Source organism: Gavialis gangeticus, unplaced genomic scaffold (genome assembly GCF_001723915.1).
Source record: "Gavialis gangeticus isolate Ggan-Ray unplaced genomic scaffold, GavGan_comp1, whole genome shotgun sequence".
In the NCBI taxonomy this organism is placed as follows: Eukaryota; Metazoa; Chordata; order Crocodylia; family Gavialidae; genus Gavialis; species Gavialis gangeticus.
In genome coordinates this window covers 42,063,006-42,088,754 of record NW_017729006.1, presented here as the reverse complement: position 1 = coordinate 42,088,754, position 25,749 = coordinate 42,063,006, and the positions used below count along the sequence as shown (strand labels likewise).

General features: G+C 44.4%; 1 protein-coding gene across 5 annotated transcripts in view; it reads left to right on the top strand.

The window, feature by feature from the left end:
* TNS3 (tensin 3) overlaps positions 1–25,491 on the top strand; it is a 364,194-nt gene extending 338,703 nt beyond the window's left edge. For all 5 annotated transcript variants that reach the window (XM_019509126.1, XM_019509125.1, XM_019509129.1 and 2 more), the window contains 8 exons: positions 2,693–2,824; positions 6,060–6,155; positions 10,682–10,759; positions 13,248–13,325; positions 19,683–19,851; positions 21,991–22,059; positions 22,174–22,200; positions 23,831–25,491. In XM_019509126.1, coding sequence (XP_019364671.1) covers positions 2,693–2,824; positions 6,060–6,155; positions 10,682–10,759; positions 13,248–13,325; positions 19,683–19,851; positions 21,991–22,059; positions 22,174–22,200; positions 23,831–23,975 — 794 coding nt within the window. In that variant the 3' untranslated portion in view covers positions 23,976–25,491. The remainder of the gene's footprint in view (positions 1–2,692; positions 2,825–6,059; positions 6,156–10,681; positions 10,760–13,247; positions 13,326–19,682; positions 19,852–21,990; positions 22,060–22,173; positions 22,201–23,830) is intronic.
* Positions 25,492–25,749: the final 258 nt, after the last annotated feature.

Here is a 25,749-nt window from a genome sequence, read left to right as displayed (position 1 = left end):
TTCTTGTTGGGACAATGCAGGGTTTACCTTCCCTCCCAGACTGTGCCCAGCCCCAGGGTAAACAATAACCAGTAACTAGTAAGCTAGAACCAGTTATCACTGAGCTGACTGGTGAAATGATTAATCATTTCACCGTTCACGTCCCTAGTGCAGTATTCTCCATTGATCCAGGTGGAAGGTAACTTTCTAGCACAGGTCATCCAGAGTCTGTAGTCTGCCATGCTCTGAGGGCAAGTTTGGTCCCCAGGATTTGGAGAGCTGAGGGGACAGGGGACATAAAACAACCTCATAAAAGCTACTTACCATTTGCTTAGATTCTCTGAAGTGCTAGAGTAGCATGGAATTTCCCATCTATGTTTTAAATATACTTACATTTATAGCTAATGAAAGAGAATGTTGCTGTTGTCAGAATCAAGAATAAACTCCTATGTAGAACAGCCAAGATACTGCTATCACCATGTGCAACTCTTGAAGATCGTTTTTAATAGCTACCTGCTTGTTATCTGGGCTCTACATTCGTTAGTAGTCTTACTGACCTCTACATGTGCAATAGGAATAGGGAATGGAGTTTTTCCCAGCAACCCTTGCCCATGTCACTGCAGCCAGTTTCCGTGGAGACCCCAGCACTGCTGCCACCGTGACATAGAGACTGGCCCCAGCAGCACTGGCAGGATGTACAGCTGGGTGAGGAGCCGCTCCAGGGCTGGGACCTTGTGGCAGTGACAGCGTGGTCTGAAGCCAGGGCAGAGCTGCAATCCGCTGCCTGCGCATCCTGGGCAGGGGCTTGGCAGCAGCAGATCACAGCTCTGCCCCAGCTCCAGACCACGCTGTCACCACTGCAAGATCCCAGCCCCTGCCACGGAGCAGCTCCCCCACCAGCTGCATCCCCTGCCAGTGCTGCTGGGGCCAGTCTCCATGGAAACCCTGGCCCCACACTGTCAGGGCTCTGCTGCTAATGGGGTCTCCATGGAAACCAGCTGCAGTGATATGGGCAGGGGCTGCTGGGTAATGGAGTCTGCTGCAGGCCAGATCCACTATTTTGCCTACACATGCAATAGCATACTGAGTGTTTAAGTGTCCAAAGAACAATTCTTGACTTGCTGTGCCTAGTAATGAGGTGGCATCACAAGAACATGCATAGAACTAACAAGGTGTTGTTTTCACAACATTTCAGTATTCACTTTTTCCCCCCACCTAATATCATTACTTTTTCTCATTTTATAAGGAAAAATGTTAAGGAAAGTGAGTGTGGATTTTTGCTTTTTGCCTGAAGGAACAATTCTATGACAGATGGAAACTCTGATCTAATGCAAAGTTAGAAAGATTATGCAAACTGCCTCCTGAATTCCATATTTTTACATATTCACCACATTGGCCTCATCCAGGAGTGCTGGGATTTCTTGTAGGATTGCTGAAGATCAGAAATGCTTATGGCTGGATAAAATTTATTCATAAAATAAAAAAAAAAGAAAGAAATTCTCCAAAAACTTATTCAGGTTTTAGGAAGAACCAGGCCACTGGGCACTCTGCTATATGACACTGCAACAGTACAACAAAATTATTGCAAGAAAGATTAAGACCTTCGCTACCCGGGAGTGGGTTTTTTAGCAATCTGATGCAAAGGCAAGCAGCAGTTCCTCTGTTAGTCCCTCCCAGTGTACATAATCCAGCTCATATCCTCCAGGCAGAGGTCACAGAACAAAGAGGAAAAGAATCCCAGTGCTTAGACTCTCCAAAAGCAAGTACCCATCTACCTATATCTCCCTGCTTGCATAAAATGAGAACAAAGGAAGATAGTACCTTCCTTCCGGCACTTGTTGATGAATAATGACAAGTATCCTCCCAGTGTCAGCACTATGTAGGACAAGAAAGCAATGTTGTCTCGCTAGACTGACTCTTGTGGCCATATTCCCTGATACTTTTTCAACAAGCAAACACAGTATCATCAGGAACCAGCTTTTCCTCTTTGTCTAAAAGCACGTCTGCTGGGACAGCAGTTTAGAAGGCGAGTGCTGGCTTTCTTCTGATGATGGGAAATGGGGCACATTTTCATTATGAGGCCAGGGACCACGGTTGCCAACATACCCCTGCTGGTTGAGTTCTAAGCTGGTCCCTCAAAGGCAGAAAAAAATGTTTCTTAAGCCATATTTTCCTGTCAGACCTTTGCAATTCTGAGAAATTATGGTAATGGAAACATTCCAACATGGACCAAAACCAAAAGCTTGTATCAGGGCTTCAGTCACTGGCAGCCTGAGACTGTCTCTAGCATGGTCTCTGAAAACTGGAAGCTCAGTCCTGGAGCCCAAACCCCCATCAGATCCAAAGATTTTTTTTTTCAGTTTTGCCTGTTCCTTACTACTTCCCATCTCACTGGAATATTATTAGGATTAGTTCATTAATATTTGGACAGTGCTTTAAATATATGCAGCACTGCAGACCAGATATTTGTGAAGCCTCCAGGCTGTGCTTGGAGTAAGATACTGTCCAGTTTGAATGAGGAATCCAGTCAGGTCATGCAGGTGCATTGTCATAAATACCAAAGTAGCCAGGGTTCTGGCTCTGTTCTAAGGTTGGGGTGCGGGGAGGAAAAACAGCTTCACATGCTTTACTTGTCCTTTCAAGGAGGATTTGAAGCAGTACATGTGTGTTCATTACCCTGACTGAAAACATTTTTCTTCCTGAATCCTTGCAGCCATTGCTGTTCTTAAGGACAAGGAACCTGGGTCATTCATTGTTCGAGACAGCCACTCATTCCGGGGAGCCTATGGCCTTGCAATGAAAGTTGCTACACCCCCTCCTTCAGTGCTGCAGTTGAACAAGAAAGGTACTGTATGATTCCCATAAAGAGCAGAGGAGCACTTAATTAATACACAGTACGCAGAGAAGTCACCCTCCCTTCCCATAATGGAAAGAACAGTAAGCTCAGTTCAGAGCCAGTCAAATCATAAGTCTCTCTTTGAATTATTTAGAATATCATAAAAATGTTTCCCAGTGGAAGTATAGGACATTTCTGTACTGTGTGATAGTTTCTTGCACCAATTGCCAATTCTACACACATTTTGGATGTCCATGTACTGTGTAATGTTGTCTACATGGAAATCCAGCACCAGATCACCATCTGGACCCCTCCCTATTTAGCAGAAGGCTGTTTTTTATATATTGGGCTCAGTGTGGTGCTGCATACCCTCATGTGCAACAATGGACCTTTTTTGGCCCCAGGAATTTGTTTCAAGATAACCATATATCAGAAACAAGAAGCAGCATGGCAGACCTACTCCCCTGGACAACCATGTCTTAGCACAGAGGCATCAAACATATGTCCAGCTCATGAAGCCATATGATCCTGCCTGTGCATCTCTGGCCAACCCCATGCATTGGCCCTGACCCCACATGCTGCATGCAGCACAGGTGGTTGGCCTGGGATGCACGCTGCATGTGGTGCCCCATTAGACAAGCCCTGGGCACTAGCCCTGGGGCCAGTCCAGATCTAGCTGTACTGGAGCCAGCGTGCCAGGCCAGGCCAGCAGGGTGCCGCATGCAGCATGTGCCCCAGGCTGGTCCCCCTGTGCTGCATGCCAGCCAGTCCATCCCTGTGTACTGCATGCAGCTTGTCCCAGTGTTCGCTGTGCATGAGATTCATGGGGCTGGCATGCAGTGCACAGGCTGGTCCCCACCCTGCACAGGGCATCTGGGCCATGGGCTGCATGTAGCGCCCTGGACTGACCCCCTGTGCTGACTGCGGTGCTGGGTCTAGCCCATGCACTGCAGGCAGGGCACACTCCATGCAGGCTCCACACACTGCATGCACAGGAAGCCCTGGAGTGGGTGCATGCTGTGTATAACATGTGGTCTGGACTTAGCACCATGGTCACTGCACAAGGGGTTGATCGCAGTTCATCCCATAGATCAGCCCAGGGAACCTCATCCAACCTGTAGGGCCAGATGAGTTTGATATCCTTGCCCTATGTGTCACTCCTGAGAGGGAAAAGTGAAAAGAACATACCAACACTTTTGTGCCTGTGCAGTACTTTGGATTATGAATGTGATTAGTGTAAAGCAAACAGGCTGTCTTTCCTGCTGCTACTACTCTCTTTCAAAACCTTGTGGGCAAGTTTGTGTCATCAAAAGCTAATAAGCTAATATGCTTCTACATTCAGTCTCTCCCTGACCACTAATGATTAGAAATCAGCAAGTGCCCTGAACCTTGAGTATTAATATCCCTTTTTATGTCGTATGCCATTAAATATACCTCTGGGTATTTTTAATGTCTGTATTTGAATTTAAGTTCTCAACCTCTTCCTGTGGCACTGAGGTCCACAGTCTTAATTATCTGCTTTTAGCGGTTTTACATTTGTTACTTTCTGTTTTCATTCAATATCCTTTTAATCTTGCATTACAAGATAGAGAGAACAAAAGTTCCTGGTGCCTCTTCCTTGTAACATTCACTGTTTTATGTCCTTTTGTCACATGCTTCCTTTTCTTTCTCTTGTTACTAAAGATAACAGCAGTCTTTTCAATTTCTCACTATGAGTTTTCTCAGGTTCTTGTGCATTCCTTTCTCTGAACCCCTCTGATTCTCCAGTACCCTTCTTGATGTGACCAGAACTGCATGCAGGATTCCAGATGAGAGTTATATAATGATATACTCTTCTTAGTCCCATCCCACACTTTTATGATTACAGGGGTACTCTGAACAGAATTCTTTTTGGGAGTTAGATATGCAACTACTGAGTCTATTTCTTGCTCTGAACTGGGAAGACCAAGCTGTAGACACCAGGACATTGAAGACATTGTTGACACTTCTTTACTATTTGCTATGACTTATCTATCCTACTTCCTCATGCCAGTGGAAAATAAACTCATCCCACCCTGCCACTGCTTTCTTTCCTTATGGCATTGTGGGATTGTGAGGCATCCAGATTTTCTCTGGTCATCTTTGAGAGCAAACTTTTGCTTGCCAATTTTTGCTGGTATTACAGTTCTTGCTATACAAATTATTGTGTTCATTTATGCTGACTTGAACATCCCCAGAGGAATGTGGTTTCCGGATGTCATGTGCCTTCTAGTCTGTGACTGATAAGGCTGGAGACAAAAGGATGTTTGTAATTCTTTTGTTCAAGTTTGATCCCCTCGGTTGTTGGGGGGATCAAACTTTGACCCATTGCCAGAGAGTGATCCTTTCATTGTACAAGGTTTCTCCAAATTCCTGTAGTCAGTGTTCTTAATGCCAAGTGCTGAAACACCATGAATCGGGCCTTCAAAAATAGCTTAAAATACATGAGATGGTTAACAGTGGTAAATAATTGTTGGGTGTGGGATTTACATCATCCAATTTGACTCTTTACGTTTATACTTGAGTTATGGTTTCAAGAATTTATCTGCAACTGTGAGGAATTGAAACTTCTTTTTAAAATCTAAACTAGCTCTAGAAACTAAGATACTTCTATAATTGCCTCTCCAGGAGCTGGAGCTTCAGGTAGACATCAAGTATTGTGAGATTCACAGTAAAATTGAGAGAGTTGGTAGCACCGTATTTGTGCACCTAAATCTTTTGTTCTGCTGCTTTAATCTAAATACAGACCTATTTTCCTTTATTTTATCCTCTTGCTGTATCAGGCACCAGTTATTCTCACTGACCTTTTTATTTTGCCATTTCTCTTCTTAACTACTATTGCAGTTTGCTTTGATTTACTCTTCAGCCCCATCCATTTCCTCCTTTGCTCTCAGGAGGTAAGAAACAAACCATCTGTTTTCTCTGTTTTCTCAGTTAGTATAGAATGACTGGGGCGTGTCCTAAATGTATTGAACAGTTGTACTCATCTGGGTACTGATTGCTTCCAATCTGCAAAACCTGTAGAGTGCACTCGCATGTGCTACTGCGTGTCCTTTTCACTGTAGATTAAAACACAGAGGTGGTGCAACTAATAGACTGTTTGCTTGCTTTGTATAAAGAATTCATTTGTCTAAAGGAAACCACCATCATAAAGACCTCTTATTTTGTGAGTCCATCTCTTATTCATTGACTCCACATGTTTTGTTTTGTTTTGTTTTTCCCACAGTTGGGGATTTGTCAAATGAACTAGTAAGGCATTTTCTGATTGAGTGCACCCATAAGGGAGTTCGATTGAAAGGATGCCCAAATGAGCCATATTTTGGTAAGTAATGTACATCTCAGGATGTATAAAATGAGGGTATTTTAAATAAACCAAGACTGTTTGATGGTGTTAGGTGGCATGCAATAGGAGGGAAACATTCTCTGACTGGAGAGCTGGTTCCTATGTGGAACCTATTCTAATGCTGTCATGTAAATAGGGGTCTAACGAGGCAGCCAGCCGATTTCATGGGCAGATTGCAGCACTAGCCACTGATTGGCGGAGGGGTGGAGCCATATGGCAGGCAGCCCTCTCAGCTAATCAGCAATCAGCAGCGAGGGGCAGGGGCAATGGCCTTTGTGCTGGCAGCCCCCCTTCCCTCCAGGCGGGCTATACATCTGGGAAGATTTCATTTTTATTAAGGCCTTTTTCCCTCCCCCTCCCCTGGATTTCCCAGAGATTGCCCAATTTTGCAAAATCCATGCAAATGTGATTTGGGTAGGTCCCCACATATAAATGTAGTAGGGCTAGAGTGTTGCAATAGTTGTGATGGTCCAGGAAGTGCAGAAGAGGTAAGGAGTTGGTTTTTTGTTCATTTGTGATATCTTTTGTTGGACCAAATGTATAATTGGAAGAGAACTTCGACAAACTTACTTCTTCAGATCAGACTGAAAGCATCCTTCTTCAGATCTGTGAAAGAATCAGACACAGGTCAGGCTAATAACAGAAAACAGAACCTCAGTGGTTTGTGTTAAACTCCATGTTATGTATGTATGTAAACATATATGTAATATATATTAAATATAAATATATAAACATCATACAAATGATCTTCTATACAGGTTTGTAGGTATGCCTGCACGGTTTTAAGCTCTCTAGCTTGGGTGTTACACTAAGCTCAGTGGGCTAACCACCTAGTTATGTCCTAGTTATGGTTTTGGCTTTTTTTTCTTTGGCTGGACTGCTAGCAGTACCTGAGCCAGCTTGTTTACAGTGACTTCAGAGTAGACATAGCCACAGAAAAAGTTGTATTGTGGTAGAATCCAAACAAGCTGGACCATTGTAATAAAATACATCACCTCTGCTGAACTGCTCTTTCTAGAAGAAGTATGTATAAAAATTACAGGTTATGTCACAAGCAAAGATGTCCCAAACCAAAACTGGAGTGAAGTGTGTGAACATTTGGTTTGAAAAGTATTTCGAAGCAGAGGTTTTGGTTCAGTTTTACCTCCAAGTGAAGTACTTGTCTAAAGCATGTGTATAGCCATTACCATAGTATCAGAGCCACTTTTATTCTATATATTCTCGCACATAAAGTCCTGATGTCTTCATTTTCTTCTTTTTGATGTTTAATAAGTTCCTGTTAGTTTTTGTTACCACCAGCCCAAAAAGGCTGTGTTGTGCCTGAGGGGGAGGCACTCCACTCATTTTATCTAGTGATTGTTTAATGCAAAATGAATAGAGAGCATTGGGAGTAGGGGCCAGAACCCAGCCCTCCTTGTCTTCTTCAAGAGCAACCACCTGCCCTGGACAAGAGGTTGAGAGTTGGGCCTGGAACTCAGGCTGCTTGGAAAAAGGTGGGTGGCCTACCCCTTCACTGCCTTCAGCTGCAGTTGGCCAGCCTGCTTTTTCTCTATCTAAGAAAATAGGAATATATGCATGGTTTATACACATTGTATTTAGTGTCTTAGGCACCTAAAACCTGCATACATGCCACTTGAATGTTTTAAAGGCTGAATCTGGGCCTTGGCTTCTCAGGCCACTTCGGTGACTTGCCAAAGAGTGCATAGGAAATGTGCGACAAAGAGCTGAGCTCCCATGCTCCTCTCTAGCAATCATCTGATTTAGTAAATGCTGTGGGTATGTTGTGGGAGTGTCTTCTGTATGCCTAATAGAAGCAGCCTTCCCTTCATATATTCTGCACTGTTCAAGGATTAAAGATTATCAGAGAACTTTGCTTTTCAGACTGCACAGCTATCTAACCTGTGGGCCTGTGTTGGTGCACTGGAGAACTTGCTCCCAATTTTTGGCCCATCTTAACTTCAGAGATACACACCATCTGTACAGCAACCAGTCCAAGTAGCCAGACCAAACATCAGACAGATCCTTCAGGGCCTGAGAACTCTTCCTGTCCTGTGAAGTGTCTACATAGCAACAGCAGAGATTAGCCTTCTCACTACAGTGGGAGGACTTCACAGTGGCCCTCCTGCCCATCTCCAGGTTCACCTCTGACTATTTTCTTTTTCTATACAGCCATTTCTTCCTGCCCCATCCCTCACCTTCTACAAAGGAATTTTTATAGCTGCAAGGGACCCAACTGAGCCCAGATCTACAAATGGTTGAGCACCCTCACAGCAGTAAGAAATGCAGGTCCTCAACAATTGAAGGAATGGCTCTATTTTAAAAGTTTTTGATAATCTAAACAAAATGAGTTGTTTGATCCGGAACTCAGGTTTGATTGGAATATCTGTTAATATTTTTGAGTATCTGAAATTAAAGACTGCAGTAATAGACTGACCAACGCTGCATGTTCATTTAGGTTGCTCCCCACAATACAGAATGTAATGACAACATAAGATTGACTAAGATCTACTTACTTTTATGGGAACAAAGGGTGCAGTACTGCAGGTGGCTTTGAAAATCTGTGTCCTACTGCACAGTTGAAGCAAACTAAGGTTTAGGACATTCATTAAGAGGAGAAATGATTTAACTGGCGACACCATGCCTTGAGAAGTGAGGATTTCCTCTAGCTGTTTTTTTACACTACTAAGAACACAAAATGATTGAGTGCATTTTCTGGGTTCTTTCACTGCCTCAGAGTGTGACATCAGGCAAGTTAGTTAACCAACTGTTCTTATCTGCCTCTCAAAATTTCAACCATGGGCAAATTAATATTTGTAAAATGCATTATGGTCTTTAGGGCTAGAGACAGAAGTTACACACAAACCAGTTTTAAGTGACTAGAAACCGGTTTAAACCTGTAACAGAACATTAGTTCAGTGTACATAAACCACTTTCAAAATGGCTAAAGCTGATTTAAAATAAACAGGATGGATATAGTATCAGACTTAACTGATTTAGGTCAAACCAGTTTATTGAACTTTTGTCCCAGATCCCCTACTGATTCAAGTTAACTGGAAGTCCCCTAGCATCCCATGATGCCTTGCAGCCCTGGTCTGTGCTGTCTGCTCCAGCAGAGCAGTGCCCCCCCAGTCACAGATTTGAGGCAGTAAAGCTTTTGTTCCCTAGGCTCTGCCTGTGCCCATTAAAACAGCAGGATTAGGGGGCAGGGGAAGGAACCCCAGGCCCCCCTAGCCTGGATCTGCACAGCATAAGGGGAGGGAAAGCATCTTCCATGGGGCATATCTAAAACTGGACTAAAAGTGACTTAGCCCCACCCCCCACCAGCTGCCCTTGCCTCAGAGGAGCTCTGGTGGAAGGGGGGTGACACATCCCTGCCTGGGGTTGGGAGCCCCCCACTGAGGCTGGGGGATCCTGCCTGCCCTGGGCTGGAGGGACTTACTCACCTACCTGTGGGGTCAGGGCCAAGCCCATTCGGGACCATACTGAGGGGTGGGAAGGGGGAGTCCCTGCTCTGCACCAGAGGCAGGGCTTGGGGGACCTTGCCAGGGTCCAGGAATCCCCACTGAGGCACAGGGATCCAGCCAGCCCCAGACTGGGAGGGCAGCAATATGTTTGGGGGGCATGTGCTGGGCAGCAAATCAAAGATGAGTCCCACTGGGCTGCATTTGGGTGGCCTCAGTAGTGGCCAGCAGGCTGGGAGGCATTCTCTAGCACCCTCCCCCAAAGCTTCTGGTACAGGCCACTGCAGGGGTCTGGCTGCCTTTCCAGTTTCAAAACTGAACATCAGTTCACTGTATTATTGGTTCAGTCAATGCAGTTTAGAGAAACTTGTGATGATTAAATCAATTCAGCCTCAGGCTTTTTGGCTATCTATGTTTAACCTAGATGAAATGCACTAATATGTGTATTATTAGGGCGTTTTGTATTTGAAACCTATCTCTGAGCTATTATAGTTAGTTCAGTAAAACAGGGGCGGGCAACCTGTGGCATGGGTAGCGTCTGGGTGTGGCATGCAGCAGATGAGAGAGGGGACAGGCAGCACAATGGCAGGTAGGGCAGGGAACAAAATGCAGAGCAGCATATGAGGCAGAGGAAAAGAACTAGAGTGGCATTCAGGATGGGTGCAGGGCTAATCTGTGGCACACCTACCGAAATGGTTGGCCCCACCACAGTAAAAGATGTTACCAAACAAATCCTGCTTCTCTCTAGTTACTGTTGTGATTGTCATCTTTCCATTTCAACTAAAACCTAGTCAAATAGTATAGCGAGGCTTGCAGTTGTAATGCCTAGTTAATGTAAACGGAATCAGGCATGTACAATGATGCAGCAATGGATCTGTTAAAAATTACCAAAAACGGCAGTTGTAAAAATGGATTAGGCACCAAGAAAATATTTTGAAAAGAAATTTTTTTAGCCCATAAAATATTTGAAAGCAACGTAACTCCTAAACTTCTCTTTGTTCACTGAAGCCAATCTTGCATGTCTTGTTGCTCTTTTAACCACAGGGAGTTTGACAGCTTTGGTGTATCAACATTCCATTACTCCTTTGGCATTGCCCTGCAAACTACTCATCCCAGACAGAGGTAAGCTTGCTAAAGTACAAAATAACTGTGTACAATCCAGGGTTCTGTTTCGAACTAAATACATCTTTAGGCAGGTAAACATGTTCAGAACTTTACTTCTAACAAGAACGTACAAGAAAGGACATTTGTTTTATAAAAGTGGTTTCACTGTTGCTAGAGGCTCTCAAATAAGCTAGAGATGAGAACACACTAGGACTGTGATATTCCAGTAATAGTCATTCATGACTCATGGCAGTTAGTACTGCAGTCCAGTATTATTAAATATATATATTTCACCGGGTTAACCTCACACACCCAAGTATGGCTAGGTTCAACCACAAATCCTCTAAAAAAGAGATGTGGGAAAGATGCCCATAATGTGAAGTTGAGGGAAAAAGCAACAGCCTTTTTGGGGCCCAAATGTTGCAAAAGAAATTATTATTAAGAGCATATGTTAAGTGAAGCTATTTTGGGCTGTGGTGATGCATAGCCCACTTTAAGACATCAACAAGATTCTTCTATATACTGCTTGCCCCGTAATTCATAATTGCACGTTTATTCTCCCAGATGCAATTGGTACCAGAGGCATTGTTGAAATATTAAACATTCTTGTGGTGTTCTGTTGAACACGTAAAGGAGGAGATCCCAAAGTGCAGCTTGTGGACCTCTTGCAGACTGCTAAATGTTTCTATATGACCCATTAAGGAACATTTTGATAGTGCCCATCCTCATCAGAAACAACCAATTAGTGAAACACAAGCTTTTGACTGTTCAGTAGTAATTTACTGACAAACCTTAGCAGCAGCAATGTGATCCAGGGTTAAGAGTAATTGAGGTCCTTTAAAATGGGCTTCGTAAACTGGAAGGGAATGTAGCTTCCTCTAAATCCCAAAAAGATACCAAAAAGCAAATGACTCTCGGTTATATGAGCTGGTATGACCCATTTTAATGGCAAGAAAAGCTGCATAAGACCTACTTGAACTAAACAGTTCATGCTAGAATCTCCTTAATATAACCTTATCTTCATGTTGCCTCACCCTAAAAGATGGAAAAGCTTGAGCATCCACCGTGTGCTGGGCATGATTTCCAGCTCCTCACTCACAAACTGCTGGTAGTGCTGTATATGCTTAGTGAGCCATGAATTCTACCATGTGAGCACAGGTTCTGGTGGCAATGTCACAGTGCCATATGAGTCCCCACTTCGACTGGCAATGGATTCCGTGTACCAGACCTTATGACCTGAATAGCGCTTGAAGGCTTTCTTGAAAGAAGACAACAGGCTATCCACACTGGGGATCTGCATGCACTAGATATCACTTACTAGAACAGAACGTGCCCATTGCAGATGACATGAACAGCATTGGGAAGCATTCGTTGGAGCACGTCAGAGAGTCTTGCACATATACAGAGTCTTGTAGATTTCATTGTCAGATAGGAATGCTGAGATCTTGTTAAAGTCTACACTATAGTTGACAATTACCTTCACGGTGGCTTGGGACACAGTAGAAAAATAGAAAAATGTGAGGTGGACCAGTTCACTTTGAAACACAAGCAGGTCCTGGTTGGTCCAGCTCCCCAGTACAGACAAAATGTGCAGCACATATTTATCCTGAGGGTCAGCTTCATCAGCTACAATGGAGAAGAAACTATACTCTGCCAAGGTAGCCTTCATGGATTGTACATGTGAATCAACCACTGTAGGGAGATAGTCTTGGTGAAGCTTGTTGGCATGCAGAAAATTGCTGGCATTTGGCATATTTTCGTTCAAGTAGTCCCTTAACTTTGGGTGATCAAGTTTCTCCAGTGGGATGTTCACTGCCGTGAAAGACTCCATGAGGGAAAATGCTGCCTCACCTTGCCAAGCTGCGTTCTGTGGTCCTTTTAAACAGGGACAACACAGTCACTTGCTTCATGCTCTAACCTTCAGCCTCTGCAGCATCCTTCCTCTTCATGTGTCTCAGACTCCCAAGTGCCAGTCTATGCTGGTTTTCCTGGATCCATCCAGAGTTACACTGCAGGAGGTACAGAAGAGTCTGCCTCTGTCTGCATGCAAGGTCCCTGCAGGATACTGTCTTGCACAGTCCAGCACTGAAACATATTTGGCCATCTTAGAGGATTTCTTGTCAGCGACACACTGAAGAAGAATATTCCTCAGGCGGGAGCATGCATGCTACAGGAGCATGTGTGTGGGCACTTTAAAAGCTGGCACCAAAACCCTCCCATTTCCCTGGTTGGCCCATGACTGGCTCCTGGACTGAACCTAGGTCAGGGGCTCAGCCTCCAATTTCCTCCTTCTCCCCACCTTTCCCTCCCTCTGCATTTCAGAATGTAACGGCTTCCTGCCCTTTTCTCTGCTCCGTTGCAGTTAGAAAATTACTTACTGTTTCTGGCCAAGGATTGTCCAGCATATGATGTCATAATTTCAAGCATGAGACTCTTTGTTGACCATTCAGATTGGTACTGTAACTTGGATGGAGAAATTAATGTGTATAGTGGTTTCTATTTACAGACCCATTGGAGGAGATAGCAGAAACTTCTCCACAGACTGCAGCAAACTCAGCAGCTGAGCTCCTAAAGCAGGGTGCAGGTAAGTAAAGTTCCCCAGTGTTTGATTTTACTCTGTTTGTTCTTGAATGTGTCTTGCAGGCTGAGGGAAGAGTAAGGATGATAAAAGGGGAGCAGGTAAATCAGACTGCTACACTGGCTCTGTGGAAGTGAGGAAAAATGCAGTTTTTTCCCTCTAGTGGGTGATCTGTAAAGTCCATGGGGCTTTACAGCTACTACCAGCTGAGTGGTAAAGGCCAGTGGTCAAGGACCCAGGTGTTCAGTCCTGTTCTCTGGGTGAGCAGGGTTTATCTAGCTGTCTGCAGGTGGCATATCTTGCATGAGTGATAACCTTTTATTTATAGCCAATGTGAAAATGCTTTTTCATTTGTCATCTGAGATAGTCCCTTGCCAAGAAATACACTGGTTAAGGACTGCCATCATCTTCTGTCAAGAGGCATTTTCTAATGCCACTCTGTCAGAGTAAGGTTGCCTTAGCTAGCTAGGTGGCATACTGTTATGCCATGATAATCCCTCTCAGCCCCCAGTGTGGTTGGTACACCCTTAGGGCATAGGAGGATCCAGGAATTTGTAAAGGGGGTGTGGGATCACTGACCAGTTCTGCAGGGGTAGATATACCCCCTGCTCCTAGCCTCCCCCCAACCCCATGGGGACAAGTGACCATGCAGCAAGAGCTGCAGCAAGGATTTGTTTTTTTAAGTCCCTGAATCAGGTAAAAATCCCACTCCCACACCCTCAGCACCCTGTCCCTTCCCCTCCATGCTTGGCAGTACATGGCATCCCCTCACCTCCAATTTTCTCCCTCTCCCCTGCCCCTGACTATTGCTGATTCCAGCTGACCCCAGGAACAGGGCTAACTCCAGAACTGCTCCTTCCCCACTCCAGCTGAGCTGCATGGGGCGCAAAGCTCAGCCAGCAGCAGCAGAGGCAGCAGGCAGGTTCCCCTTCCCATGCCTGCTCCCAGCCTGGCAGGGAACAGCTCGGGGACCAAGCAGTGAGGTGAAACCCACCTGTCACTGCCATTGTCCTCAGCTGAGTCTGGCTTCCTGCTTAGCCCAGCTGGAGTGGGACAGAAGCAGCTCTGGAGGTTCCCCTGCCTCTTGGTCAGCCAGGGACAGCAGCAAGTAGAGGAGTGGGAAAGTGGAAGGAAAAAGGTTGTGCTACTGAGTATGGAGGGGGAAAGAGGTGGAGGGTTGTTTTTTTTCTTACTTGTTTTAGGGACTTGAGAAAGTCCCTGGCTGCTGTTCGTGTGATGTGGTGTAATAGGGGAGTAAGACCAAACCACTTCCCCCCCTCTGGATCTGCCCCTGCCCTGGAGAAAGGTACTATAATAACCTTATATCCCACTGATTTCCTGGTCACTGGAATATCATTCAGGCTTCACTGAGTCACACCTTGGGTTCAGTTTAGTGCCCAGTGACACAGTGGTAGATGGCAGGGTATTACATTAGCCACCTGTTTCCTCACAGCTTCCCCAAATGCAGAAGCACAGATTGAAAGATCTTGGGGCAAGGGGTTTCCTGCTGTCTCAGAGTGCTGCACAGCTGCTCTGACCTGTTGCAAAGCATTCAGCACAGAAAAATACCATGCTAAACAGCACTGCTGCATAATTGGGAAGCAGTCTGTTTTGACAATAGAAATTGCAGTGGTGCTTTGAATTGAGCAGGAACGTGTGGCTGAGGTAATAGTCAGCATTGGCCAAGCTGTGCTGGAAATGCGCATATGTTGTCATTTGTCTGCCACTACTAGTCATGGATGTTGTGGCCACTAAAGGAAGAGCCAAGGAGGAGGAATTTGAAAGGAAAAGTTGCATAAATGAACTCATCATAGAAGGCATGCATTTATTCTCAAGGTCCAGCTGGGTTCTCATTGTCCAGGCAATGTTTAACCTTCTTAGACCAAAGAAATAACTGTATTTCTTTTATTTCTTCCATGAATAGTTAGCAGCAGCTACATATGGGAAATGTCATCTTAAAGATAATGTGAAAATAAAATAATTGTCTAATTTTGATACAGTGACCTAGAACCTAAATAGGAAAGGCCATTTGGGGATCCAGTGTCTTTGCCCTACTACTTGGAATGCCTTGTTCAAACACTGGTAGCCTGCATCACTTCACATTAACTTTGTTTAGTTCAAACATTTTTCTCTCCTGTCACACAAACATTCTTGATACTGAGTTCAGTATTAATTAAAGCTGTCACTCCAAGCAGATAGTCAACTTCTTGTCTAAACAGCAGACCTTACATGTAAACAACTATGGCTTGGTAAATCAGATGAGACAACCCTATACACTTACTGCAACCTGAAAAGGCCAAGTAAAGATATGTGCTCCTAGGTTAACCATTTCTGTAGCTAAATCAGAAAGGAGAAGTAGGGAGTGCTCTCTTCCTTACCATGAATGTGGAACTCCAAAGTACCAGCCGTGCAGCAAAGAAAAGAAAACTATAGGGTGAGTGCCATCCCACGGTCATTTTTCCTTTGTGCTTGCTACCAAAACTGATGCTATGGAATCACTAGTATTGGGTTCTCTTTGCATCAGTTCAGAGCACAAATTGTACACTTAAATTAAAAATTCTAGTCTGTTCCCATTGAAAAAAAATCCTATGTCCCACTGCCATTATCATATTCTTTCCTGATGCCTCCCAAAGCTCGAAGAAACCAGGCACTCTGTTACCATATTTTATTACAGCAGCTGCTGGAAATTGGAGTGTGCATTATATGCAAGAAATATGGTAAGAACTGTTTCTGCCACCTACAGAGCAAAAGCAAAAGTAAAATCCACATAGGATCTGCAGGGAGCAGACAACATTAAGCAGGCTCAGTTTCCCGGTGGCTGCTACTCAGTTACTTACTATGATGAAACATCTTTTTTTCTTCATTCTGCCTTTCAAAAACAAGGTGCCTATCTTATTCCAGGGTGCACTGTATGTGAGAAAATATTGTGTTTATCCAAATTAGGGAAATGCACACAGATTTTAGTGAAGGACAGTTGCAAAGGAGTAGCCCCATATCATTCTCTCAGTGGAAAGTGCGCCTTTGATGCAACTTTGTCACACTCCAGCCAGCAGCCTGTGCAAGTGTAATGCTACATGTCAGACCTTGGCCTGAGTGAGTCGCATTGTAATTAATTCAAGCAAAGTGACTGAGGCAATAACTGAACATGGGTTAGGATTTTTTTTTCACTCATAATAAGGGAATCTTGTTAAGACCATGGTCTGAAGTTGAACCGATGAAATCTAAAAGCAGATCATTGGTTCATATCACTGCATTTTTTTCCATCTCTTCCATCCTTTTATTTAAACAACTACCTGTGGACCAAATTCATTCCAACTTTCAGTCCAACCAGAGGCCACTGGGTTTTAAAAAACAGAAATGTGCTCAGTATTTTTTCTGGAATGGCAAACTTGTTAAATCTGTGTAAAAACACTTTGTACTTTGAAAGTGTCAGAGCATAGGGAAGAGTCTTTCCCCAAATTACAGGGGAGCCATGTGTAAAGCACAGCTGTTCATTTTCTGACTTTTTAAGGAGGGAGGCAAAGTGTGCCAATATTTGAGGCAAGGGCATAGGTTGTAGCTCTGTTCATCTAAGGACATAGGCAGACAAGGTTCTTTGGGTAAATCTGGTATCTTTTTAGACCAACTAAATAGTTGGAAAAATTTTTCTTTGCAAGTTTTTAGGTTTAAAAACCCTTTGTCAGGCTGAGGAAGCATCTGCAGTTGGTGTGTGCTCTTCATTCCATCCCGGAAGAGGACACACCAACTACAGATGCTTCCTCAACCTGATGACAGGTTTTTAAACCTGAAAGCTTGCAAAGAAAAAAATTTCCAACTATTTAGTTGGTCTAATAAAAGAATCTTTGAGGCGGTGTTTTAACGATGCTAATTAATGCACACTAACATAATTATCAAGTTTAGTATAGATACCTATATAAATATTTGTACCAAGAAACAAATTTTGCTAACAGCTGAGTTAACCATTGGCATGTCTTTATCCTGTGAAATGGGTGTCGATTGGACTGTACCGGAGGGCTAAACAAGCTTTGCAATTTCAGAGTTTCTTTATATACAGAAACTATTTGGGATTATCTAAACTGTGGGCTCTGATTCAGCATAGTAATTATGTGTGCCTCTAACTTAAAGGAAACAACTTGTTCTCTTAAGCAGCTTGCTGGGTTGGGGTCCTAGCACACATTCTAGTTCTGTATGGAAGGTCAGGTTTCAGGTGCCAGAGATAAATTATCAGAAGTTTAAAAAACCCTGTGGGCCACAGATAATATGGATGTATTGAAAATGGCTAATGCTCTATGAAACACAAATGGAGTAGATGGCTATAAGTCAGAACTTTATGGTTTTATTACATCTCTACTGGAATTATAGATATAGACCTCTTGAGCATATATTGACAACATTTTATAGGAGCAGGACATTGGCTGTTGTGGTTCCTCTGCTTTACCTGTGGCAGATTAGGGTGTTAGGTCTATGCTGGGTCAGGGTTGATGGTAGTCTTATGTAGAGTTCAAATTAGGGTGGGCAAGTAGTTGGGCCTAAGTGGCGTTTAGGGAGGTTTGATGAGTTGTCATGGGCCGGGCCAGGACCCTCCCTCCCCCGCATTCCCAGTGCAGCTGCAGCCAGCAAGGTGCCACTCTGTTCCCCTCACCTTCAATAGGAGCCACCTGGCTCATGCTTCCCCCGCCTGCCTGCTGAAATCAGCATAGCAGGGGCAGGGGCGGGAGGAGGAACTGCTGCTGGAGGTGAGGGGAATAGAGCAGCACCCAGCTGGCGGCAGCCACACCAGAAACATCCCTGCTGGAAGCTGTGTACGCTGGGGGGGCCTGGGCTGGCAGGACTGTTGTGCTTCTCTCACTTCCAGCTGTGGCTTCCCCTCCTTCTCCTGCCCCTGCTAAGCCACTCTGGGTGGGTGGCGGGGGGAAAGCTTCAGCCAGGCGGCTTCTCCTGTCTCAGCACATGGGGCTCCAGCTCCCAGCTGCCTTCCACCATTTCCAGCTGCCCACAGGTGGCTGTTCATTGCACTGGGGGGCAGGGAAGAGTGGGTGGAAGGCAGCTGGGAGCTGGAGCCAGAGCTCCATGCGCTGAGACAGGAGCTGCCTGGCTGAAGCTCCCCTGGCTCAGAGCAGTGCAATAAGGGCAGAAGCAGTAGGAGGAGGTAAGCGAAGCAAAACAGCCCTGCTGGCCCAGGCCCCAGCCAGTGCATGCAGCTTCCAGCGGAGCTGTTCCTAGTGCAACTGCAGCCACCAGGGTGCTGCTCTGCTCCCCTCACCTCTAGCAGCAGGCCCTCCTCTCACTCCTGCCTCTGATGCACTGCTCTAGGTGGGTGGCAGGGGGGAGGAAGCTTCAGCCAGGCGGCTCCTGCCGAAGGTGAATGGAGCAGAGTAACACCAGGAACAGCCCTGACAGAAGCTGCACGCGCTAGTCGGGACCCAGGTCAGCAAGCAGCTGCCCTGGCTGGAGCGATTGTGGCTTGACCCATGCATAGCACTACGGGGGCAGCCGTGGACTGGATCCAGTCAATTGGCAGGCTGTATTTTGCCCACCCCTGGTTTAGATTATGATTGTATAGGATAGTTTGGATAACGATTATTCTGCCTCAGGCAGGGGGTTGAACTAGATGACCTCTGGAGGTCCCTTCCAGCCCTAATTCTCTATGACTTCATGTCCCTTTAGGACTGTCATTGAACTCCCAAAAAAAGACAAACTCCGAGTTAGACGCCATTTAAAAAAAAGGATGTACAAGATCAGAAATAGTTATTCCATTCTTCTTGAAGTTGCTGTTTGCATGGAAACTACTGAATACGTAAATCACTAAAGAAGTAGAACTACATAATAATCCTAATTTCTTTGTAGGGAAAAAATGTTCTTGTTGTCTTGACAAATGAGTGAATAGTTTCCTTTGACTGAATGCACTTCAGATATAACTTGAAAGCATGATTATCCGTGAACTGACACTGCAAAACTGTGAACCCTGGTATTTCTATATTAGCTGCAGTAATTGAGTTTCAATGTGGAATGCTGACATTCCCCTCCCACAGCCACATTTTTGCTGTAGTCAGTCCTAAGAGTGCCCTTTCTCAATGCTGTTTTTGTTGTCTGTCATTTGGATTTCAAAGATACCTGCAAGTGAAGGGCACTGTAGTATTGCGGGTACTGTAAAGACATACCATCAAAATATCAGATGCCTCTGCCCCAAGAGTGTACAATGTAGATTAAAAAAAACCAAAAACTTAAGTGGAACTTGACAAGTATAAGGAGAAGCTAATGAAATAACCCTGAAACTAGGCAGGAGTCCCAGAGAGAATCAAGCAGGAGCTTTTTAAGCAAAGACAAAGATAACTCCTGAAACCTTTCCCTTGTTCTTTGCAGCATGCAATGTCTGGTACCTGAATTCTGTGGAAATGGAGTCTCTTACAGGCTACCAGGCAGTGCAGAAAGCCCTGAGCATGATGTTGATACAAGATCCTCCTCCCATCTCTACTGTGGTTCATTTCAAGGTGTCTGCCCAAGGGATCACACTGACGGACAATCAGAGAAAGTGAGTGAAGTCCAATTCTGACTCTGGTCTGACACTCCGACCCTAATAAAGCTGCTGTGGAGTAACTGTGTCTAGCCCTATTCAGCACTGCAGTCTACTTGTGGCTCAGACACATAGTGCAGTTATCCTTGGTCTAAATGATAACAGCAGATCCATCCCAGAGCATGCACTCTCTGCAGTAGCAGAAAGCAAATCTTGAGTTGTTACCACTTTCTCCAAATGGCCCCTCTCCTCTCCAAATGATAGCAGTCCTACAGCATTATTTTCAGACAACAGGAGGTAATTCCAGTGCTCAGGACAGCTTTTGCCATCCACCATACTTACTGAAATGGGCTGTGTTCTCTCGTGTGTCTCAGCCATTGCTAAACAATGTTGGTGTAAGCAGACTCCGCTCTGCCAGTATTTAGGACATTGCTTTCATGTGCCTCATGCTGGCAAGCTGCTCTCTTAACAATTAAATTCCATTTGCTCTCTACTGAAGACTGTGAGGGTCTTTAGATTTCAAAATGCACATGAAACACCTTGGTTTCCATGGCTCTGCAACCACTTGAGATAGGTCTGAATCTAAAGAGGTAAACCTCAAGCCAAAATTTTCAGTAAATAAATGCTTAAACTTAAATCCTTAATGTGGTGTGATTTCTCAAAGGTTTCCAAGTGCTTACATCTCCCACTAAAGTCACCTCTGTTTAGGTGTCCAGCTTTGGACATAGGATTTTGAGAATCTTGGTGCTCTGACTTACTTTGGAAGCAAGTTTTCTGTTCTGTTTCTTGTGAGCCATTATCTTTAAATTAGTACTCTGAGCAAAAAAATATAGCTGCTGAATTTACAGAGATGCAGCTATTCAGTTCTCTTATTTCATTACTTTTTATTTTCAAAGCATTTAAAGAGTTGGTCCTCGCATACTCTTTTGCTAGATAAAATCAGGCCTCGAATAAGTATTCATTTCTAGCAGAGGAAATTTTTGAAAAATTTTGAGTGCTGCTACTGGATCCCAGAGTCCAAAAAACACACGCTAAAAAAAGCAGTGGGGCACACGTGGCAGCAGCATGTACTGCCCAAAACCAGAGCCTGGCCAGCTGGAGCCATGCTTCGGCTGCTGGCCAAGCTTCCTGCTGTGGCTGCAGCCCTAGGAAGAGCCCCCAGGACCCTGTGTAGGCTGCTGAGGCCAGCACAGTTGCTGGCCTTGGCCTCCCCTACCCCACCCAGGGTAACCTGCAGCGCACCAGAGCACGTGGCACGGGTGTTCCCCAGGGACAAGGTGCCACAAGGTGTGCTGCTGCTACTTGTCCCTGGGGAAACAAATGTCCATGTTTGTCGGATGCATCCTGCAAGTACTATGTAGGTGGAGCTTCTTCCCCACATGGCACTTCAAAGTCAGTGCCTTCAGGCCTCGCAGAAGTGGAGGGAACAGCAGGGCAAAGCACCTACCTGTTACTCAGACCTGGTACCCAGTTCCTGGTCTGGGGAAGAGGCAGGGATCGTTATCCCACTGCTTCCTTCCCCAAGTGCATGCCCCATGGAGTCCCTGCTGCTCCCCTCCCCTCCCAGATCAGACTGGGAAGGAAGTGTACAGGCATTCTTTAATGCAAGAGAAACTCTTTTGCAAGGGAGATCTTCCAGGGTGATGCATGGAAGATCTTCTCCCAGAAAGGGCATGTTTCCGCCAGGAAAGATTGAATGAATGTTTGTACACTTGTCATTTCTACCAGGGGGGTGGTGATTCTCCCAGTAGAAGTGTAACAGCTATACCTGGCTACAGTCGTAACAAAAGACCTTATTTTTTTCAGTGAGGCCCTAGTCTTCCAAGTTGCTGCTTGTTTTCTAGAAGGCACTGGCACCTAACTGCTCCTGAATATGGAGGTGGTCAGGGCCTGAGGACCTACCAAGAAACACTCAGTGCATTGCAGAATTTACCCCTAGATTGGGAATGTCATTATGGAGCCGGATTCCCAGAAGCACCTGGCAGCTCCTATTCAGACAGGATCCTGAGCGCTTGAACTCTTTTGAAAATCTGGCCCCTTTTTACTATCTAAATGGGAGTGAAGTTCTTAGACATCTGGTTCCTGGTGTCATCTCTATTTCTGAAACCTTTCAGAATCTTAGGAATGCCTAAAACTTGTTTTATTTTCTCCCACCAGACTCTTTTTCCGGAGGCATTATCCTGTCAATACTGTTATTTTTTGTGCTTTGGATCCACAGGACAGAAAGTAAGGAAGATGAACACTTATTGTTATTTTGTGATATTGATGTTGTTGATCTACAAGAGCTAATGTGTTCTTTGTTTTTCTGTCTCTTGTTATTCCCCCCCTGCACACAACAAGGTGGATGAAAGATGGCCTTTCAGCAAAGTAAGTCAAGAGTGGTTCTCATCTGCATGTCTAAAGTATGTCTATTGTGTAATGACAGGTAGCACTGCACGTTGTTGCAATGTCATCTCACACCACCCCACATTTAGTGTTTCTTGTCAACAGGTTAGTGAGACCAAGGATTGAAGCAACCAGGGCAGAAATACACTAGAGATAGTCCTTTCTAGCCTGGTTTGAAGCACTTTGTAGAGGTGTTATAGAGAAACTTGGTGTTATTTTTTCTAAGACGACGATAAGTTTGAAGACTGTCAGCCTTCTTGTCTTTAACTAAAGTGACACCAGTATGTCCCTTTTTTAAAAATGGGAATGGTCATATGGACTCTAGCATAGAGGCTTTTATTTTCAGGGTATCTTCTAAACTAACTACTTTCTTACTTGTCAGCAAAACAGCTGCTAAGAGGTGAAAGTAGTGTCTGAGTCCAGTATAACAAGCCTTTTGACTTCCTCTGAATTCTAGGTGCTCAGCTACTCTGAGAAGTAGTTTCATAGTAGCTAGGGTCAGGAGGGACCTGAACAGATCATCTAGCCTGACCCCCTGCCACAGGCAGGAATGAATGCTGGGTTCACAAGACCCCAGACAGGTGATCATCCAACCTCCTTTTGAATTTGCCCAAGGTAGGGGCAAGGACCACTTCCCTGGGAAGTTGGTTCCAGCTTTTGGCCACCCTAACTGTAAAAAATTGCCTTCTGATCTCTAACCTAAACCTATTCTCCATCAGCTTATTACCATTGTTCCTTATCACCCCAGGTGGTGCTGGGGAGAGAAGGGCTCTACCTATTTGCTGTTGATCTTCCCTGATGAGTTTGTAGGCAGCCACCAGGTTCCCCCCTCAGCCTCCTCTTGCTGAGGCTGAACAGGTTCAGGTCCCTCAGTCTCTCCTCATAGGGCCTGTCCTGCTGCCCTCTCACCAAGTGGGTGGCCCTCCTCTGAACCCTCTCCAGGCTGGCCACATCCCTCTTGGAAGTGCGGTGCCCAGTACTGGACGCAGTACTCCAACTGCAGCCTGACCAAAGTCACATAGAGTCATATAGAGTCACCAGTTGTGCCAGGATGGACACCCAAAACCTGCACAGAATTAGCCTGTGCTTTTTGAGTTGTAGGGGTAAGTGCCTTGAGTGTGGCAGAGCAAGTACCTAAAGGGTGAGGAAGTGGCAAAAATAGACACACGCTCATTTGACCCTCAGTCCTCTGCTCTGCCCACCAAACAACATGATCTCCAATAAATTAATCTAGGTCAGGTTTAACTGATCATTTATTTTGGTCAGCCAGAATTAGAACTGTGCTATAGTCCCAGGCTCTCACTTAACACATTTCTATCAGTCGAACTTAGATTTCTTGACATAAGAGGCCAATACCATTATCCCAGCATTTTGGGGTGAGGAAACTGAGGCACAGAGAGGTGAAGTGACTTGCTTAGCTTCATACAGCAGACCATGGGCAAAGCAGGAATAAAACAGAACCCAAGTCCCATTTGGTGTTCTCCCCACCAGACCACACTACCTTGAAAGCCTTTTCTTCTTCAAGCAGTATTTTTTTCTGCTTCCAAAGCAAACTTGTTGCCATCTGTCTGTCTGACTGTTCGCTAACATACTTTCATTTTGCCCACTGCAGAGTGTTTGGATTTGTGGCAAAGAAGCAAGGCAGTCCCACAGACAATGTGTGCCACCTGTTTGCAGAGCATGATCCAGAACAGCCCGCCAGCGCCATTGTGAACTTTGTGTCAAAGGTTATGATTGGTTCCCAGAAGAAGATTTGAAGCCTTCCCGGCCTGCAGTCCAGAGCTCTTTGCTGACTCCAGGGAAGGCGATACAGGGGTAAAAGCATATTTGGGAATATGCAGCTACTTCATCTGACCCTAACCACTCCTCAGCTGCTACACCTTTCGCTGAAGGAAAGCAGAGGACAGTTCTGTCTCGCTAACAGCACAGAGAGTGTGCTCCTTTCTTTAAAGACATTTCTGATCTATCAAAACATTGGGTTTTTCTATCAAAGGCAGAGTTGCAAACTGAACAAGTTGAGTATCACCAAAAGTCATGTAGCCCACGTCTAAATTAAATGTAGAAGACTTTCCAGCAAAGGGATTTTAATGTATTTTCTTTTCTCAAAAAAAAGCATTTGCCCACTCATCAGATCATGCTATTTTTATGCTGAAAAAATGTTAGAACCACATATGTTCTCTTATACACTTGCCACAATCGCATCAATGGTAGCTATGGCCCATGCAAACAGATGTTCTTAAGAGAATGGGGGTCTGTGAAGGACCATTTGCTCTTCCCTTCATCTTTATACAGTAATAGTGGGAGCTGAACTTGGAAGGTGCAAGATATAGGTTAGGTGCAGGTTAGTGCAAGGTAATTTCTTCTAAGGGTGCAGAGGCATGGCATTTTCAGGGCATATGGCTAGGTTTGTGTGTGAGGAAAGCTGAGATTTTTAGTTTGTGTAATTTTAAAGCAGAGGAGCTGACCAAAAAAAAGGTTGTGCAGAAAAGTATTCCGTGACTGGATTTTTTTTTATTATTATTATTTTTATACAAAAAGGTAAGCAGGGAAGATCTCTATTTTAATAATTGCAGGATAAAAATGAGGGAAAAGCAAAGAAGAAAATGATTTTGTATAATTTATATATTTTTGCTGGTGCCAGATTATTTATAGTAGACCTGAGATCTCAATATACTATATGGATATTCTTATACTAGTGCCATTGTTCTGCTTGGCTTTTCTAATACTATTTTGCCAAATATAGCATGTTGCATGTGCTTTGCTGTAGTGAGTAGAGTTTCATATTCTAAGTCTTGTCTTACAGTGTTAAACCACGTCCCATCTCCCATCCTTCCAGAACTAATGTTTTGACTATGACATAAGCTGTCCCGCCCCGTAGTTACTTACGGTCATTCTTTCAGAAAATTTTTTCTTTTTTTTTATTTGTATGGACTGTATTTAAGTTTTATAGCTGAATTTTTAAATAATTTCTTGAGCCAAGATATCTAAAGGGAAAAATATATTTTGTTACTTTACCCCATTTCTAAGAGCTTTCATATCATTATTTGAAAATCTGTCAGATGTATTTCATATGATCTTATAACCCAGTGTAGAGTACCCAGGTATATTTATAAAGGGATAAGCATTCTAGATACCTAAGTTTTACTCGGACTGTAGTTAGCCTTCATGATGGGTAAAGTACTACAGACTATGGCAGGTTACTTGGGATAACCCCAGTAAGAGAGAGGCTCCATTTGAAGTCCATAGTAAAATATACATGTACTCCAAAGGGAACAGGATCAGGCCCAGAATTAGGTATTGGAAGTAATAAGGCACCAGGAATCAATATATTCATGACCTGAGGTATAAAATTGAGCAGGTTTCTGCATGCAGAACCACATGAGACATTAAGCTGACTGATACCTGTCCTAGTGTAGAGGCTAACACAGTCAGACTCATCACAAGGCATGGTAAAATCATATAGTAAATAAGTAAAATTACCTACCTGCATCTGTTCTACCCTGATTTGTTCCTATATGATTGTTCTTCTGA